The 19,750-nt window shown below is 39.5% G+C and overlaps 1 protein-coding gene across 1 annotated transcript; it reads right to left on the reverse strand.

Moving 5' to 3' along the window:
* Positions 1-8,924: 8,924 nt before the first annotated feature.
* LOC145422065 (scavenger receptor cysteine-rich domain-containing protein DMBT1-like) lies at positions 8,925-17,818 on the reverse strand. Its single transcript, XM_080293361.1, has 6 exons — positions 17,706-17,818; positions 17,002-17,062; positions 16,493-16,525; positions 14,724-15,041; positions 9,629-9,711; positions 8,925-9,538 (listed from the first exon to the last, which is right to left on the reverse strand). Exons 2-6 carry the CDS (start codon positions 17,039-17,041, stop codon positions 9,434-9,436), a joined length of 579 nt encoding a protein of 192 aa, XP_080149487.1. The 5' UTR covers positions 17,042-17,062; positions 17,706-17,818; the 3' UTR covers positions 8,925-9,433.
* Between the last annotated feature and the right edge of the window lie 1,932 nt (positions 17,819-19,750).

The following is a 19,750-nucleotide window of genomic DNA, read 5'->3' on the forward strand; positions in this document are numbered from 1 at the left end:
AGACATTTTTATGAATATTTTCTGGGTAATTGTTAGACAAAGATCAGCCTGTGCTTTGATTAGTTCAGTAACAAATGAACCAGTGACAACTTTACTATCTATATTTCATAAAAGGTTATTTTCAGATTTAGTCAAACTTTCTGCAAAAGAATGAAGATTCATTTCTTTAAGCGTTAAAAATTGTAATGAACTTATGTTTCACGTTGACATCTGGTGGAGGAAGTGTGCATATGTGCTTTGTGAACTTAGGATGAATGCTAAATGTGATCTAGAAAGTAATTAAAACAACATAATTGTATACATGATATTTGTTGAAATATTTTTTTAAACTGTGAAACTTTCTTCAACTGTTTATATTTAATGAGGATGGTAACTACAGGGGTCCAACAAACAATGGCCATGCATCATACTGATGTCTTTGGAAGTTTATTCCTCTCTCGCTCTCTCTCTCTCTCTCTCTCTCTCTCTCTCTCTCTCTCTCTCTCTTATTTTTTTCAGACACATGAGAAAACTGAAGAAAACACAAAGTTTATCACGTAAATATGTTTGATCTTATCAAAGTCTCTTATGTTAGTGTCCATAAACAGTCTTGAGCTTGCAGAACAGGAAAAATGCAATGTAATGGATATTACTGAAAATGTCCTCTTATTACCAATGTAGAACATGTATACAACATTACATAAACAATATACATGAAAACCATTGCCGTGTGCACCTCTTGAACCGCATGCAGAATAACATTAAATGTTGTGGCTGTAGCCGCATCTGTAGCTCTGTCCCCATGCTAGTTCTGACCCAAAATGCCATGGTTGTGCTCTCAGCCAAACTCTGGTCATGTGACCATTAAAAACTCTACCTCAAATAAACTTTACAGGATAAATAATAAAATAAAATAAAAACAAATAAATGAACTGAATTAAACATGAATCTATTACAGAAACATATAAAACTAACAACTTTATTTTAACTGTCACAGGAACAGTTATAAGGATGTTCAGCATTCATTGACCAACCAAAATTCACTTATGCTGACCTACATACTAAAAAAAAATTCTACGTAGCTTCTTTTTTCCATATAATGACAGATTTTGTTGAGTTTAATCAACAACTACATGCAAGCATTTTATCTGTTACAGTTTAACCAGTGTTTGACACATAAAATGTAAGAGTCACCGTGGGTGGCATAAAATTTATGCTGGTTCAACATTTTGACCTGAAGCTTATGGCTGGAAGAGCTCCCTGTGTAAAAGAGAGTGGGAAACCATTGACTCAGAACTGGCTCTTATACTAGATCAATAAAAGGTTCCAGCTGAAAGGAAGTTGGAGAACCTGGGAACCATCATCTACAGTTATGGGGCCGAGCGCTTTGGGGTAAAGAACAACAGTCAGAGACAGCAGAACGACCCTTTAAACCAGTTAAAGTCCAGGAGACAGTGGGAAATTGACCGATTAGTGAAAGAGAGAAGACAACTGAGGAAACAGTGGAGGAGGGCCTGTGAGACAGAAAGGGAGGGACTTACTGTCCTGCAGGAGGAAATAAAGCAACAACTTACTAAGCTGCGAAGAGCAGCCACACTCAAGTACGTCTTGGTTGGTTGTAGAACTAGCCTTACCCAGGGCAGATACAGATGGAGACACAACCAGGTTCTCAGGTGTCTAGCTGAGAAAGTTGAGTGCAAAAGAAAATCCATTAATGTTCAACCTTTCACGAACCAAGAGGAGCGTCAGTTTTCATCAGCATTTGTCTGATGCTGGGAGATAAGCCGAGGACAAGCCCCTCAATCCCAGACCTGGGCCAGCTGAAGGGTGCCAGGGATTGGCAGATGTAAGTGGACTTGGAGCAGAGGCTAATTTTTCCCACAGAGATCGTAACAACTACTCTGCGACCAGACCTCGTCCTTTGGTCTAACTCCCAAAAACTTGCGTACGTCATTGAGCTGACTGTACTATGGGAGGAAGCAATTGAGGTTGAAGCTTTTGACCATAAGAAGCTGCGGTATGCCAACTTGGCAGCTGGAAGATCAAGGTGCTCCCGATGGACGTGGGGTGCAGGGTGTTGACATAAGAAGAGAAAATGCTCTCAATTATGGAGACAGTCAAATGGTTCATTTATGTTTGATGTGTAGTTTACATTTGTGTGGCTGTTAATAAAGTTAGCTCGCTCTAGGGGGCGTATGCGTTTCATCAAAATGGCCGAAGGCTGATGTGTGTTTATTCCTCCCTAAATGTCGTCGGTTTGCCATGCACGTCAGATTTTCCTGCGCATTTTCATACCTCTGCCAACAGGTTATGGGCCCAGGAAGCTAAGAAGTTTTCCGAAAGAGTCCATGTGGTTTTGCCACCGAGAGAAACGCCGCGACGTACTGCGCACTCGGTGAGGATTAGCATACCATGCTAGCGCCATGAGCCGACGAGCCGCTGAGTCAAATAGCCGTTGGGCTTGGCTAGTTTTTGATGGAGACGAAAAGAACTACGAACTATGGGAGACAAAATTTTTGGGCCACCTTCCTTTGCAAGGTTTAAGAGACATTATTTTGGAGCAGCCTACTGACACGGAGGGAGAAGAAGACAGAGCAAAGAATGCAGAGGCCTACGCGGAGCTGATCCAGTTTCTGGATGACAAAAGTTTGTCTCTTGTTATGCGAGAAGCAGCAGATGATGGACGGACGGCGCTGGGGATTCTAAGAAACTATTATGCAGGTAAAGGAAAGCCTCGTATAATTAGCCTGTACACAGAACTCACTTCGCTCCAAAAGTCCAGCAGTGAGAGTGTGACTGAGTATGTGATACGAGCAGAGACAATAATCACAGCCCTGAGGAATGCTGGTGAAACATTGAGTGATGGGCTATTGGTAGCAATGGTTTTGAAGGGACTGCCAGAATCATTCAAACCGTTTGCTGTTCATGTCACACAAAGTGAAGTTGAAGTGACTTTTGCTGAATTTAAAACTAAACTGCGAAGCTTTGAAGACACAGAGAAAATGCGCGCCGCAGCGTCAGATGACAACATCATGAAAGCACGTGCACGACCGAGCGACAATCCCACGTTTGAAAAATCGAATGACCATGGGGCCGGCAACGCAGACATAGTGTGTTTCAGATGCGGACTAAAGGGACACAAAGCCAGGACGTGTTAGCGCAAGCAGTGGTGTAGCGAGTGTAAAAGCACCATCTATCGGGACTCAACATGCAGACGGAAACGGCGGCAAGACAACGCACGTTTCCGAGGAGTCGGGTAGCAAAGACTACGCATTCCGGGTAAGCAGCGAGGATGCAGCGTTACAGTCAGAGCATGGCATCAACAAAAAGGGTCTGATGGTGGACACAGGGGCAACTTCGCATATTGTTACAGATATAACGAAGTTCAGGAGATTCGACGACAGTTTCCAGCCCAAGTCACACTACGTAGAGTTGGCTGACGGCACTAAGTGCACTGGAGTTGCAGACCAAAGAGGGGAAGCAGAGTTTTGCTTGATGGACAGCAGGGGGCAGTGCCACAAAACAACCTTGAAACAGGCACTGTACATCCCATCGTATCCACAAGACATCTTCTCTGTGAAAGCAGCTACCTCAAATGGAGCAACTTGCAACAAGCAAGGAAAAGACACCTTGCGACATAAAGACAGTACAAGGTTCCCAATATATGAGTACAACAGACTGTACTACCTGCAAACAGTAAACACTGAAGGTAAAGACCAGTGTAAGGGTTGCTATGACATGCAAACATGGCATGAAATTCTTGGTCACTGTAATTATGATGACATTCAGAAATTACAGGGTGTTGTTGATGGTATGGCAATCAAAGGAAAAACAGATAAATCTGTCTTGGATTGTGAAGTGTGCACACAGGGAAAGTTTGTTCAAACTAGAAACAGGGACCCTGATGCACGAGCCAAAACCACCTTAGAGCTGGTACACACAGATCTAGCTGGTCCAGTAGACCCAGAGTACAGAGATGGATATAGATTTGCACTATCATTCACTGATGACTATTCCAGTGCAGTGTTATTGTATTTTCTGAAAAATAAGAGTGACACAGCAAAAGCAACACAGAAATTTCTGGCTGATACAACCCCATATGGGCAAGTTAAATGTATCAGGTCTGACAATGGAACAGAGTTTATGGGAAATTAGTATCAGGCACTCCTTAGCAAAAATGGAATCAGGCATGAGACCTCAGCACCATACTCACCACACCAAAATGGTACTGCAGAACGCAATTGGCGCACTCTTTTTGATATGGCCAGGTGTATGTTAATAGAGAAACGGTTACCTAAAGAGTTGTGGACTTATGCAGTGCAAACAGCAGCTGTAGTGAGGAATAGATGTTTTAACAGACGCACAGAACAGACACCATATTTAATGCTTACAGGAAGAAGGCCAAACCTTTCCAGGATGCAGACATTTCGGTCAGTGTGTTATGCCTACAGGAAGAACAAGAGAAAACTAGACTCAAGGTGTGAGAAAGGAATTTTTGTTGGATATGACAAGAACAGTCCAGCTTATATGGTCTATGGTCTACTACCCAGACAGTGGGAAAGTACAGAAGCATAGACTGGTGAAGTTTGAGACTAAAACAAGAGTAGAGAGACAAACACAGACTGACAAGGTGCCAGATGATGAGGGTGACTTTGAGACACCAAACAGGTTCACCAAGACCAGAGAACAGACTGATGTGAGTACAGAACACACAGATACTCAGGAACAGATCCCAGTCTGAGATGTCTGAGATGATCAGCCAGTCACAAGAGAATGAACTCGACTGCGAGGCTGCAAGGTATCCTTCCAGAGTGAGAAAGAGGCCTGGGTATTTAAGTGAATATGTTACTGATAAGAAGGATTGTGATCAAGTACTCACAAACATGGATTATTGTTACAGAGCAATGTGTAACATTCCCCAAACATTCAAGGAAGCAATAACTTCATCTAACTCAGAGAAATGGGTCAGTGCAATGGATGAAGAGATGCAATCACTAAGTGAAAATGACACATTTGTGGAGGTAAACACAGACGACACGAGAGCTCTCGATAAACACTGCTCGTTTATTACTCATCACCACAGAACTGAACACTTTCCGTCCAAAACACAGCAACAACACTTCCTGAGAACTGGGTGTGAGTGGAGCCCTCCAGTGGTCCACCACACATTTACCTTAACCACTTTGCCTGAGGGTAAGAAGACAGTGGGGAGTAGATGGGTGTACGCAGTCAAAAACAATGTTGATGGATCTGAGAAGTACAAGGCACGTTATGTTGCTAAAGGATATAGTCAGAGGATAGGTGTGGATTATGAAGAAACATTTTCCCCTACTGCTAACCTGACTAGTATCAGACTGTTGATGCAAAAGGCAGCACAAGAAAACATGCTTTTACATCAGATGGATTTTAAAGCTGCCTATCTTCATGCACCAATAGATTGTGAGGTATTCATGGAACAACCTGAGGGCTATGAGGAAAAGTCCGACACAAATGAAAAACTAGTGTGCAAGTTGAAAAAGTCACTCTATGGGCTAAAACAATCAGGCCGAAATTGGAACAAGTTGTTGCATGAATATCTGAGTGAGAACAACTTTGTGCAGAATCCCGCTGACCATTGTGTTTACACAAAAATGACAGAAAATAAGAAGGTGATTCTGATTGTATGGGTAGATGACCTGATCATTGCTGCTAGTGATGAAAGTGAACTAACTGTTGTGAAGAAAATGCTTGCAGAAAAATTCAAAATGAAGGATTTGGGTAAACTGAGACATTTCATTGGTATAGATTTTGACCAGAGTGATAACTGTGTAAAAAATGTCACAAAAACAATATGTGGAAAAAATACTTGAAAGATTCAACAGAAGAGATGGTTGCAGATGTAATGACAAAACCTGCAACAAAAGTTAAGTTGTTCAAGTTTGAGAAGTTTATGTTTGGGCATTAACATGGTATATGGACATGTATACAGTACTGAGGAAGAAACCTTTTGTTTGTTGTTTGTTGTTTACTTAAGAGCATCATAATATGAGAGCAAGTGGGGGTGTTGACATAAGAAGAGAAAATGCTCTCAATTATGGAGACAGTCAAATGGTTCATTTATGTTTGATGTGTGCTTTACATTTGTGTGGCTGTTAATAAAGTTAGCTCGCTCTAGGGGGCGTATGCGTTTCATCAAAATGGCCGAAGGCTGATGTGTGTTTATTCCTCCCTAAATGTCGTCGGTGAAGTTTGCCATGCACGTCAGATTTTCCTGCGCATTTTCATACCTCTGCCAACACAGGGGCTTTGTTGCCAGTACAACAGCAAAACTGCTTAGAGAGATTGGGATCAGAGGACAGGCGCAATGGCAGGCTATAAGAGAATTAGCTAACGCTGCTGAGAGGACCAGTCACTGGTTATAGCTAAAAAGAGCTGACATCACTTGGGCAGCTAAGGCAGTCAGCTAAGATTGAGCAACTCGTGGTGGGCGTGTCTCAACAGGGGCGTCGAAGGGTAAAACATAACATTAGAAATTTTGCTGGTTGCCTGATACAGCTGTCTCAGGGCCTCCTGGGGACTGTGCGGTTAACCTCATGGTAGTGAAACCAAAAGGAGGAATGAAAGAAAAGGAAAGAAAAATTTTCGCTCTTCTCCCCTCTGCTCTTCTTCCCTTTTCTGGGAGGCAGTGGGGAGGTAGAGCGTACAGCTGTCCCTTTGAAGAAATGAGGCTCCATAAATGTTAAAGAGGTAAGTATGGTTTCTCAGTTGCAGTGAATAGATAGAAGAAAACTGTAGAAAACTAAACAGAAGAAAGAAGAAGAGAAATAACAATTTAACACAAACCAGTGACACACTCTGGGGCCTGATCAACCCTGGCAGGGCCTCCATGGATGAGGGTGTCTAGTGATAATGGCCAAAACACCCGATGAATCCAAGGTTCACTACTGACGATGTGTCCCAAATTTTAATATAAGCTAGATCAGACCTCTAATCTCTAAACCTAACTAAGGGGAAAAAATGGCAGATTAGCGTGGGTAAAAGACCGAAAGTTGAGGAATAATGATGTGTGCCACTGGTAAATTTCTGGGCTGCCTTTCCACATAACAGCCATCCCTCAAGATTTTCTCCATTTAAAGCAATGCATTATCAGGCATTGCAACATCTAGTCCTTTTACTGAATAAGCATTTTATCTGTTACATTGTAACCAGTGTTTGAAACATAAAATGTAAGAGTCACCATGGGTGGCATAATATTTATGCTGGTTCAACATTTTGACCTGAAGCTTATGGCTGGGAGAACTCCCTGTGTATTTGTTCAGGTCCCTCATTTCATGATTACAAATGATTCAAAAAGCAACAACACATCTTTTCTATTTTGGTTTAAATACAGTGGGTGAAAAAAAATACAGGATTGTTCTGGATGGTTCAGTGGTTTGTGGTGTTTCCTCACAGATGGTTACTGGTTCAAACCATTTAGCAGCTGTTGGATTTCTCTGAGCTGTTTGTATTTTCTCCCTGTTCCTGTGTCTCTTTTACAGCAATGATTGAATTTTCCTGTCACAGTTCACACTTTGGTGATAATGTGAATATTTCGTAGCAGATGCTCTTCCACCTGCTGAAGTTATATTTGACCCAAGGTCCAAAAGCTATGTAATTAACAATCATACAATTCACCTTTTGTCAACAACACTGCCCAAATCTTGGCATAATGGGTATAAATTATACATAACATCATGTAAAAATGTAAAAGTCCTGGGCTGATGAAGCAGTCAGTGTGGATTTCGCATGAAGTCACTGGTGGTCCTATGTATAACTCTTAAACAGCTCGGACAGCTGTTGACAGTCTTCTCATGTTTACTTTCTTCTTTTCTGAAGAGAAATGGTTCTCGTAGAGAACTGGTTTGCAGTAATTCAGTTCCTTGGAATAATAATGGCACAGTCTACAGCGTGGACATGGACATTTATATTTTATTTATATTTTATTACACAAAAGGCCAAGGGCGTGATGTTAAAGTGGAAACTGGACCCAGGACAGAAACAACTGCACTGTGCTGCTAACACAACTTTGACTCTTTGGAAGATTCAGCACAGACAGCATGCTAACGCTAAGCTAGCCAATAACCCAGAGTTAAATCTGAGTGAATAACGACCCCAGCCCAGCAGGTGAACCCTGAACTTTGTGAGGTAGGAAAAGCAGTGATGAGCAGTCATAAAATTAATAAACTTTATTTAACAAGGTAATAAAAGAAAAAGTATTTAATGTACTAATAGGAAATAAAACTGCTAATGAAAATTCTCTACAGTCTTGTTGTCAGTGCTGATCATGAACAGCAGGGGTCGCAGCTTTGCCATTTTACAGCAGTAGCAGTGAGAGCTCAGAGTGCAGCAGGAAAACACAGGAAGTACGACAAAAGATGTCTTGATGCATGCTCAGTCATCAAGGTAAGTAAATCTCCGAAGTTTGATTCTGTTCATCCGGACGTAACATTTTTAGTGGGAGAAATGTTTCCATGTGAAACTGAATTCTCTTAGGCAATTTTCTTCAACTTACTTCGTCAGGCTTCTTGATGAATGATTCAAAGCACAAACCACTTTTTTTTACTTCCTTTTGTTCTGTTGTGGAGATATGGTACAGGCAACACAGGAGCTGTAACTCTCCATTCTGACTTTATTCATCTCCAAACTACAACTGGACACATTGCGCCAAAAACCAGCAGAACCCCTCCTCCCGACCTGGGTGTGAGTGGAGCCCTCTGGTGGGCCACCACACTGTTCTCTTCCAATATATTGTTGCAATATACCCTAACCCCAACATCAGTTGTCTCTGATTCTCAGTCCAGTTCTTGTGTAATTTGGCAGCATTTCCTCCCTGTTTCCCTTCCTTAAGAAGTGCTTCTTGACAGCTTCCCACTCTCATACTTTGCATGGAAAATAACCCAAATACATGAGCAGAAACAGGCAACAGATTAAACTGAAAACTAGCTTTATTCCAAGTGGCTGAAGGTCTACAAATCAAAGTCCATAAATTCAAAAGGAAAATACCAAAAATTCCGAGAAGAAGAGGTAATCTGTACTTTTTAAAATACTGGAGGAGAAACAAAGAAAAATAAAAGTAAACATAAACAAGAATTCTAAGTCCTAAAACTCAAACCTCTGAGTCCATGACCCAAGACCATGACACTCTTCCACTGGGACCACTTCATCTGATCAAACAGTAGATGGATCAACTGCAGAGTCAATTGCGTCTCTCAGGTCCTGTGTCAGGTTTATTGGATGATGAGGAGGAAGGATTATTTTCAAACTTAAGTCACAGTCACGCTATTAAGAGTTTATACTGGAGAGGAAAGGCAGGTTAAATAGAGCCGCTGCAGTAATGTGTCAGACATTTAAAACATAAATATAATTAAACAGTATTTAAACAACTTTAATCTAAATTCCAACAAAAGTTTAGACTTGTGTGTTTGTTTCTATGATTCTATTCTATCTCTTGGACTGCTTCCTCCTCGGCCTCCACTTCTTCAGCTCTGGAAACATCCGTCTCATCGTTCTCCTTTTTGTCTGATTTCTGCTTTTTGATGACCTGGAGAGACGATACACAATGCATGTTACTGTTCCTACATTTCTCAGCTACTACTCAGTTTCATACATGCTTTTATTTACTCTGATGTACCTTATAGTAGAAATGAAGGGCAATGTTCTCCAAAAGCAGAATCAGTGGCAGGAAAACATATCTCAGGATTGGAGTTCTTGAATCTGTGGAAAGCGATCAGGCATCATCAGAATATCAATTGTTTCAACTGCTTTAAATGTCTGAAAAAAGATTACGTGGAAAAACCTTCTCATAAACCATCCATGTTAACATGAACAGATTATGAAACAATGGGCTTCCACTGAATGGCATGTAAAAGTCACCCCACCCAGCCACAACCTTACTACATCACACACTCCAGACACACATGGTTTAGGAGGCGTGGCTCCATCTGACCAATATGGTGGCCACGTTGCATCATCATCATCAGACTGAACAGCAGTCACTAATGAATTACCTACATTTAGATTGGTAAATCTTTGGATAGTCAAACAGTTGTGTAGTCACAGTTATATGACGTACAAATGTTGAGTTCTGTTGTCTAGGCGAGAGGCGGGGTACACCCTGGACAGGTCGCCAGTCTGTCGCAGGGCCAACACATAGGGACAGACAACCATTCACACTCAGATTCACTCGCACATTCACACCTAGTGGCAATTTGTATTATCCAATTAACCTATCCCCACAAGCTGCATGTCTTTGGACATATATACCCATTTCAATTATTTATTTTTACTAGTGAAACCAATATAACATCTCCACATTCACAAATATACATTTCTGACATTCAAAAACAAAACAAAAACAAATCAGCGACCAATATAGCCACCTTTCTTTGCAAGGACACTCAAAAGCCTGCCATCCATGGATTCTGTCAGTGTTTTGATCTGTTCACCATCAACATTGCGTGCAGCAGCAACCACAGCCTCCCAGACACTGTTCAGAGAGGTGTACTGTTTTCCCTCCTTGTAAATCTCACATTTGATGATGGACCACAGGTTCTCAATGGGGTTCAGATCAGGTGAACAAGGTGGCCATGTCATTAGTTTTTCTTCTTTTATACCCTTTCTTGCCAGCCACGCTGTGGAGTACTTGGACGTGTGTGATGGAGCATTGTCCTGCATGAAAATCATGTTTTTCTTGAAGGATGCAGACTTCTTCCTGTACCACTGCTTGAAGAAGGTGGCTTCCAGAAACTGGCAGTAGGACTGGGAGTTGAGCTTGACTCCATCCTCAACCCGAAAAGGCTCCACAAGCTCATCTTTGATGATACCAGCCCAAACCAGTACTCCACCTCCACCTTGCTGGCGTCTGAGTCGGACTGGAGCTCTCTGCCCTTTACCAATCCAGCCACGGGCCCATCCATCTGGCCCATCAAGACTCACTCTCATTTCATCAGTCCATAAAACCTTAGAAAAACCAGTCTTGAGATATTTCTTGGCCCAGTCTTGACGTTTCAGCTTGTGTGTCTTGTTCAGTGGTGGTCGTCTTTCAGCCTTTCTTACCTTGGCCACGTCTCTGAGTATTGCACACCTTGTGCTTTTGGGCACTCCAGTGATGTTGCAGCTCTGAAATATGGCCAAACTGGTGGCAAGTGGCATCTTGGCAGCTGCACGCTTGACTTTTCTCAGTTCATGGGCAGTTATTTTGCGCCTTGGTTTTTCCACACACTTCTTGCGACCCTGTTGACTATTTTGAATGAAACGCTTGATTGTTCGATGATCACGCTTCAGAAGCATTGCAATTTTGAGACTGCTGCATCCCTCTGCAAGATATCTCACTATTTTTTACTTTTCTGAGCCTGTCAAGTCCTTCTTTTGACCCATTTTGCCAAAGGAAAGGACGTTGCCTAATAATTATGCACACCTGATATAGGGTGTTGATGTCATTAGACCACACCCCTTCTCATTACAGAGATGCACATCACCTAATATGCTTAATTGGTAGTAGGCTTTCGAGCCTATACAGCTTGGAGTAAGACAACATGCATGAAGAGGATGATGTGGACAAAATACTCATTTGCCTAATAATTCTGCACTCCCTGTATTAGAACATGGCTTCGTAGCAGAAGATTTCTGGTGATGAATTGGCCTGTCAGTCCGGACCTTTTTGACACATCAAGTAATAAAGCATGATAAACAGGACTGTTGTTGGGAATTTCGGGACTGTTTAGTAGCTTAAATCCTCCGTTTCCCATAAGTCCAGCAGCTGGTCTACTCGATTTTTATGGACTGTAGTTAAAATAAATGTGGCTGCTACACAGTAGTAAACATGACTCTGTCCATGTTTTTGAGATCTGTTGTTATCATCAAATTCAAATTGAGTGAATATTTTTTTATTAAAATGGTCTCAGTGTAAACACGTGATGTGTTTCTATGTTTATGAGATTTGCAAATCATTGCATTCTGTTTTTATTTACACTTAATCCCACCTTTGTTTGGAACTAAATTCTCCTTAAAAATGATCTAATAAAGCTCACTCAGGTCAGACTCCAGTCAGACACAAAAGGAAAACTCCTGTATAGGTGGGCATTGTTGTGACTACCAGTTAATATAAATAAAATGTGTTTTTTCACTTAGTTTGTGTTTTGATTTTGGTTTGTGAGTGTTATTTAGTGTGTAATAAATTCATCATTATAATCATTCATTTGCTCACTCTACATATTGAGCTGCGAATCAATCTCTTATGAAAGCTAAATTGTTAAATCTTAATACTATCAGATGGTATACCTAATTGTCAAGGTCCGGCAGTCCTCCAGCTGACCTGCCCATTGTTTCCATGTGCGTTTTGTTTGTGTCTCCCTCTTTTCTTTGTCTCTGTGATTTTGGTTACACTCTCGCTCCCGGATGTTTTGTCCTGCAACCTCTCAACCCAGAAATGGTAAATGGTAAATGGCCTGTATTTATATAGCGCTTTACTAGTCCCTAAGGACCCCAAAGCGCTTTACATATCCAGTCATCCACCCATTCACACACACATTCACACACTGGTGATGGCAAGCTACATTGTAGCCACAGCCACCCTGGGGCGCACCTGACAGAGGCGAGGCTGCCGGATACTGGCGCCACCAGGCCCTCTGACCACCACCAGGTGGTCAGAGGGCCAGAAGTGTTCCGGCGCTGGAGGTAGCCACACCTGCTACTCATCAGCCGCTCTGATTACAGTCTTCTGAGCCACCTATTTGGCAGTGCGACCGAGCTCCAGTCAACGCTGGATTGTTGAGTTAATCTTCATCAGTACAGCCGTGATTCGTAGTGTTAGAAACCTCACTAATTGTGGATATTCTTGCTAACATGTCTGTGTGCTTGTGTGTTGTCAGGAGTTGGGAGCGGAGAGTGTCGAGTCACTGGAGCGGATCACATATCGGAGAACAAGAGTGGAGTCACAAATTGGAGCACGAGTACGGAGTATAAATAGGGTTCACAGAATTGAGCACGGGTCATCGGTGTGTTTTTTCATTGCTACGGACTATCACACTGTGAGGAGGACCTGTGAAAGTCTTATCGTGAAGCCAAAGTGTCGGAGAGCTGTGTATATTTACCTTTACCTTTCACTGTAAATAAACTCTGTGTTTTCTTTCGCAAAGAGTCCTTTGCTTGGGTTCGATTACTAACCACCCACTGTGACAGAACAATCCAGCTACATAATGGACCCAGCAGACTCGACCCCAGTGCTGCGGGAATTATCACTGCAGGCGGACCTGCTGGAGCGGCACGAGGAGATGCTTCAGCATATAACCAAGGAGCAGAGCACCCTGTTGCAGGTAGTGACTGAATTACAAGTTACGTTGCTATCTTCTCTCTTCCCTTGCTGCCAGCAAGCTCTCATTGACTCTGGAGCAGAGCAGAGTTTTCTAGATGAGAAAAATGTAAAGCTACAAAAACTAAATTTTAATTTTCATATTTTAATTGCTTAAAATGTTTAGACAGAATAGCATATTTATTTGGCCATATCTAAGTCTGTTTGCAAGTCATTTAGCTCATATTTTGGCACCATTACATTGCAGAGTAAGGTCTACACTACACTTTTTTTTTCTTTTTTTCTTTTTTTTTTTTTAAATTTTATTATGAGCTTTTATCAGGAATCATACTTTAATAGTGGTGAGAATACATCTTTTTTTCTTTTCTTTTTTTTGTTCTACATTTCTGAGATTTTTTTTTCTGGTGAACCTTTCAAGCAATGGAGTCTGCAGTTATTAAATCTGTTTTTACCTTCTTCAACTTATCTAATAGTAGAATAAGTAAAAAGCATGCTTTTAATAAATCAAGAGGATGATGAAATAATGATGATAAACAATGATAGTTTCCACATGACCTTGACTCAGTAATTTGAAGGTAAACAAATGACAACATCCAAACGCTGTCAACTACGTCAACTGAGCATCCAAATGTAAGACACTGAGACAGAACAAACCCCAAAAGTGAGTCTTCATTGGCTGTTGCAAAAATCTGAGCATATCTCCCCTGATGGACAAGTGCTGTACCGAAACATTTTTATCACACCTTGTTGATATCAGCCTGCCTTTATGATGATGTCAGCCAGTTATGGCATCTCAAGGATGCCGTAACAGCTCTATTCAGGTCTTTTCATATGATATATTACTTGATGTGGTTGTTGGACATTTTTTTTTCTAGGTCAACTTTGACCTTGGACTTGAACAGTGAAGGTCAAGATCAAGTGCTTAGCTAACCTAGATACTCATGATCCCAAAGGCCCAGTGTATTGGTGTGAAGTTTGAAGACATGACGAAAAATGTAGGTAATATAAAGTTTTTACTGATTTTCACATTGGGTGTGACCTCGACCTGATTTTTACAAAAATGAAATCAGCTGTCATTGGTATCAACCATCATACAAAATTTAAAAAAAAAAAAAAAAAAAAGTCTTGTAAACTGTGGATGCTGACTGCTAACAAACAGACAGAGAAACAATTACAAACTCCTTCCCTTTGGGGAGAATAAAGTATAAACACACAGACAGTGATTGGGAATGAGATGCATGCTTCTATAGACGAAAATGAACAAAGATGAACACAAAGGAGGGAAAAGAACAGGAAGTGAAGCTAAACAGTGACACTGTATACATTATAATAGTTAACATACAGATTTCTGTCCTGATTACAGCTGCATGGACCATTTTGTTACTGAATACTGTGTATGAGACAAAAAGCATCTCACCTATCTCACAGATGACACCAGCATCCTGATGATGTCCACAGTCGTGTGAACCAAATCCTCTGTGCTGACACTCAGTTAGAGAACTTTCACTTCCTGAACAGGACACATCATCCAGCCAGATTTGTCCTGTTCCTTCACCAAACTGAGCTGATCGGGGGGCCTCCAGTGCCGGTCCACAGCCTAACTGACTGCAGACCACCTCAGCATCATTGATGTCCCAGCCATCATCACAGACTGTTCCCCATCTGTTGTTGTAGGAGATTTCAACTCTTCCGAAGCAACGAGCTGACCCAGGATTAACTAATCTTATCTGAGCATCTGACAAAAGAAAGAGCAGATTACACTCTGTTTCTTATTTTATTTTATTTAAGCTACTCTGGTTAAAAAGGGCTGACATCACTTGGGCAGCTAAAGCAGTCAGCTAACCGCGAGAGAAAAGAAAATATTCTGCTCTTCTCCCCTTTTGTGGGATGCAGTGGGGAGGTAGAGCGTACAGCCCGATCCGGCGGGGAGGTATGGGAAGCCAGATCGGGCGCCCACTTCCGGCTCTCCTCTCTGCTCTCTCTCCTATCTTGTCCCTTTTGTCTTACTTCTCTCTATCACCTTTTCTATCCCTTTGACGAAGTTAGGCTCCATAAATATTTCTCAGTTGCAGTGAATGGATAGAAGGAAACTAAACAGAAGAAAGAAGAAGAGAAATAACAATTTTAACATAAACCATTGACACACTCACGGGCCTGATCAAACCTGGCAGGGCCTCCTTGGATGAGGGTGTCTAGTGATAATGGTCAAAACACCCGATGAATCCAAGGTCCACTACTGACGATGTGTCCCAAATTTTAATATGATAAGCTAGACCTCTAATCCCTAAACCTAACCAAGGAAGGAAAATGGCAGATTAGCCTGGGTAAAAGACTGAAAGTTCAGGCACACAACGATGTGTGCTGCTGGTAAAGTTTCTGGGCTGCCTTTCTTCATAACAGCCATCCCTCAAGAGTCTCTCCAACCAAAGCAATGCATTATCAGGGACTTTAACATCTAGTCCTTTTACTGAATTCTAATTACTTTTTTATAATAATGTGATTTTTCATTTTCAAAGTCAATTACATCCAATAAATTAATGAATTTAATAATTAATTTGAAATGTGCTTTTTTTTAAATTTCATTTATGTATTTCTTTTTTTTTCTTTTTTGCTTTATCCTTTTTAATTTAATTCTGCATCTAATTAAGTCAGTGCTGTCCTATGCTTTCAATAAGTTATAAAATATTGTACCTATCAAAACAAATTTTGTTTGTTTGTAAAATATTCAATGTATGTGTTTATATATATTTATATATAAACACTATTTACATATAAACACCTTCAAGGTGCATTAAAGACTCTTTTGCAAGCAGACAGTCTCCAAGGTTTTGGGAGGATTTGGGAGATAACCGGAGGACAGAAGCTGCAGAGAGGTATGTAATTGTGCTACTCTGCTTCTTGTTCCCAGCTCTAGACAGTCACAAGAGCTGCTCCATGTTTAAAACAATTTATTTAATTATTAAAGAAAAATAATAAAAGACGGATAAATAAAAACTGAGAATTAATCAAAATAATAGATAAACATAAAGCCAAATAGAAGAGGGGGAAAAATCATATAATGTAATTTCATTTATCAGTCTGGTGTTTTGGGGAACACCCTCATCCACGCACAGTTTAATTTCAATATATGAGACTATTTAAAGAAAACTTTTGCATGTGAAACTCAGTTTAACAAACATGACTGACCTTCGACAGCTGAAGATGCAGACAAAGAAGTGACTGTAGAAAAGAAATTAGAATTCATTATTCTGAAATGATAAGCTCTTCCTGTCTGGATACAATAAAAACTTGAACTGAACACAGCATACCAAATTAAGAAAAGAATTAAATGACAGAACAGAAAACCTTTAAGGAACTGAACACTGATTGCCGGAGTCCTCTGACAAACTCTGTTAGTATTAGGGGTGTAATTTCCAGGGGGCTTGGGGGGTTATGATCCCCCCGAAATCAGACCCAGCCAATATAACCACCCTAATAAAATTATGAATTATCTTGCCTAAATAGGCTGTTGATTTTCTTTACTCATTTCAGTTAATACCCACAACATAGTTGCATGTTTAATCATCTGGGAATTTACAGATTTAGTTATTTATTTAGACAGAGATCTTGACCCCCCCAATGTTCAGCACAAAGTTACGCCCATCGTTAGTATAGCAAAGAAAGAAAATAATTAAGTGATATAACGTTCATCTCACCGATGGCCAAATAGAAGAAGTTTCTCTGTTGTGTCCACATGGCTGAGACTCAAAATGTGTTCTGTGTAAAATGAATCATCAGTGACAAAAAAGTTAAATCTACCCAAACACTTCACACTGTTTATTCCCCTTGAAATGCCTCCTCCTCCATAGTATTTTAAAGTAAAGACATTGTAAATACTTTGTGGATCATTTTATTTAGGAGTAAAATATAATAATTTTGGATTTGTGTATGTAGAACAGCAGCAGTGTCTAAACAGACACAAAGCAATTCAAAAATAAAGTTTACTTTGGCACCTAAATTAAATGAGAAATATGTATGTGCAGCATTAGAGTGAGTTGAACACCTAAATCTAGATGAAATAAAGGATTATGTTTCAAACTGTGTTCATCTCTGAAAGTTACGGACAGACAGTTTATTTCATTACTGCAAAAATTTATGAAAACACCTGCAGCTACGACCTGCAGGAACTGCTGAACACAAAATACTGATATGTATTCATAAACTGTTCTCATATATCTAGAATTCAGAAATTTTTTAATTGTTTTTTTTACACAGCGTGTTTCATATTTTTCCTAAATGTATACATGGACAAATTATCTGTAGAGTTTTGTAATATGCATGACCATGACAAATGAAGCCAATATTTGAAGATTTATTTAACTGTGAGGCAGATGGAATAAAATTAATTAGTTATTCTTACCAGTTCTGTAATCCACAACAGTTAGAAAGCTAAAGTGAAGCCTTGATAGTTGCAGTTCTCTGCAGTCGTCTGAAGGCTGCAGGTATTTGTTCCACCTGCAGTCTCAAACTGCTGTGATGTTGCTGTTAAACCACAGTTACATTAGATCATCCGATTGATATTTCTGGCACTCTGCTGTAAAATAACCACAGAAACCTCAGTGTGTGATGTAGCTCAGTACATCAACCATTTTCCCACACTAAAAACACTTTAATTTGAACCATGCAAATGTGCAGCTTACCTAAAGCTTCTTTCTAAACCAAGTCCTTCGGGAGCATCTGTTTCTCTTTCTTCTCTCCCAGTGCCAAACAGGAAACTAGTTTTCCCCAACAATATATTCACAAATAAAACATTTGAATGTAACCTACAAAGAAAAGTCTGTTTCGATCATTGCGAAGCATGCACAGATGTTGAACATGTTAAAAACATGTTAAAAAAATGTTTAACAACGCTGTTTGTCTCGCGCTCAAGCTGTGGCCTTCACATGTTTCCTGCACTCTGCTTTCTGAAACACCTGCAATCAAACTCCACTTACCTCCTGTTTATAATCTCTGCCTCCGATTGTTCTGTCTGCTTATGTGTTAGTGACACTCAGGCTCTTAGTTATCTCAATGATTTAAAGTTCATGTTGATGCCATTCCTCCTCAGTGTATCAGTCAGTGTCTCAGTACTATCCAGGGGCTCGTGCCTATCATCCTCAATCAATATTGGATATTAATCTTTGCGAAATCTACCAGAGATTAGCAGAAGGGAGATCAGCCCACTTTAAATCAGGTATGGTTTGATTTCTATGAGTCAAGTCCTTGTAAACTTTCCAAAGTGTCAGTGGTGAGGACAGCTCAGTGTTTCATTGTATTAAAAATAATGAATGCATTAACAACTAACAACAACCTCAACTTATGACCATATCCCAGTATATTTTACTGTGATCCGCATTCAGCTGCAGAATATTCTTAAAACAGTGACAATATTAATATTGACATGTAAAAATACTATATTTTTTACTTTGTTTTTCAAGACTGGTGAGAAGAAATCCAAAACTCAGCAAAATCTGTATCAACAGAAATAAAGAGATGAGAGACTATGAGGGTAAAGCACATGAAGGGAAAGTACACATTTCATACCAGTGGTATGAATATGTAAAAACTGAGGTTTTAACCACTCAGAGTTTGTTCCACTCTCCGTAATACTTGTTTGTGACAGCTTAAAAATAAGTGTCTGAAACCAGTCTTATCAAGTATCTACTCAAATGTTGCAACCCTACTAATGCGCATATATGTGTGTGTTCGTGTGTATATATATATATATATATATATATATATATATATATATATATATATATATATATATATATATATATATATGTATATACACACACATATATATAAATATGTGTATATACACACACGTATATATATATATGTATATACACACACGTATATATATATATGTATATATATATATATATATATATATATATATATATATATATATATATATATATATATATATATATATATATATACATATATATATGTATATACCTATATATATATATGTGTGTGTATATACATATATATATATATATATATATGTATATATATATATATATATATATATATATGTATATACACACACATATATATAAATATGTGTATATTATGGCATGCCCTTTAGGAAAATATTATATATATATTCCAACCAAAGTCTGAATATATAGAATGAAACTTGAATATATAGAATGAAGCTTGAATATATAGAATGAAACTTGAATATATAGAATGAAGCTTGAATATATAGAATGAAACTTGAATATATAGAATGAAACTTGAATATATAGAATGAAACTTGAATATATAGAATGATCTTTTGAATATATAGAATGAAGCTTGAATATATAAAATGATCTTTTGAATATATAGAATGAAGCTTGAATATATAGAATGATCTTTTGAATATATAGAATGAAGCTTGAATATATAGAATGAAACTTGAATATATAGAAT

Source organism: Astatotilapia calliptera, chromosome 18, assembly GCF_964374335.1.
Source record: "Astatotilapia calliptera chromosome 18, fAstCal68.1, whole genome shotgun sequence".
NCBI lineage: Eukaryota > Metazoa > Chordata > Actinopteri > Cichliformes > Cichlidae > Astatotilapia > Astatotilapia calliptera.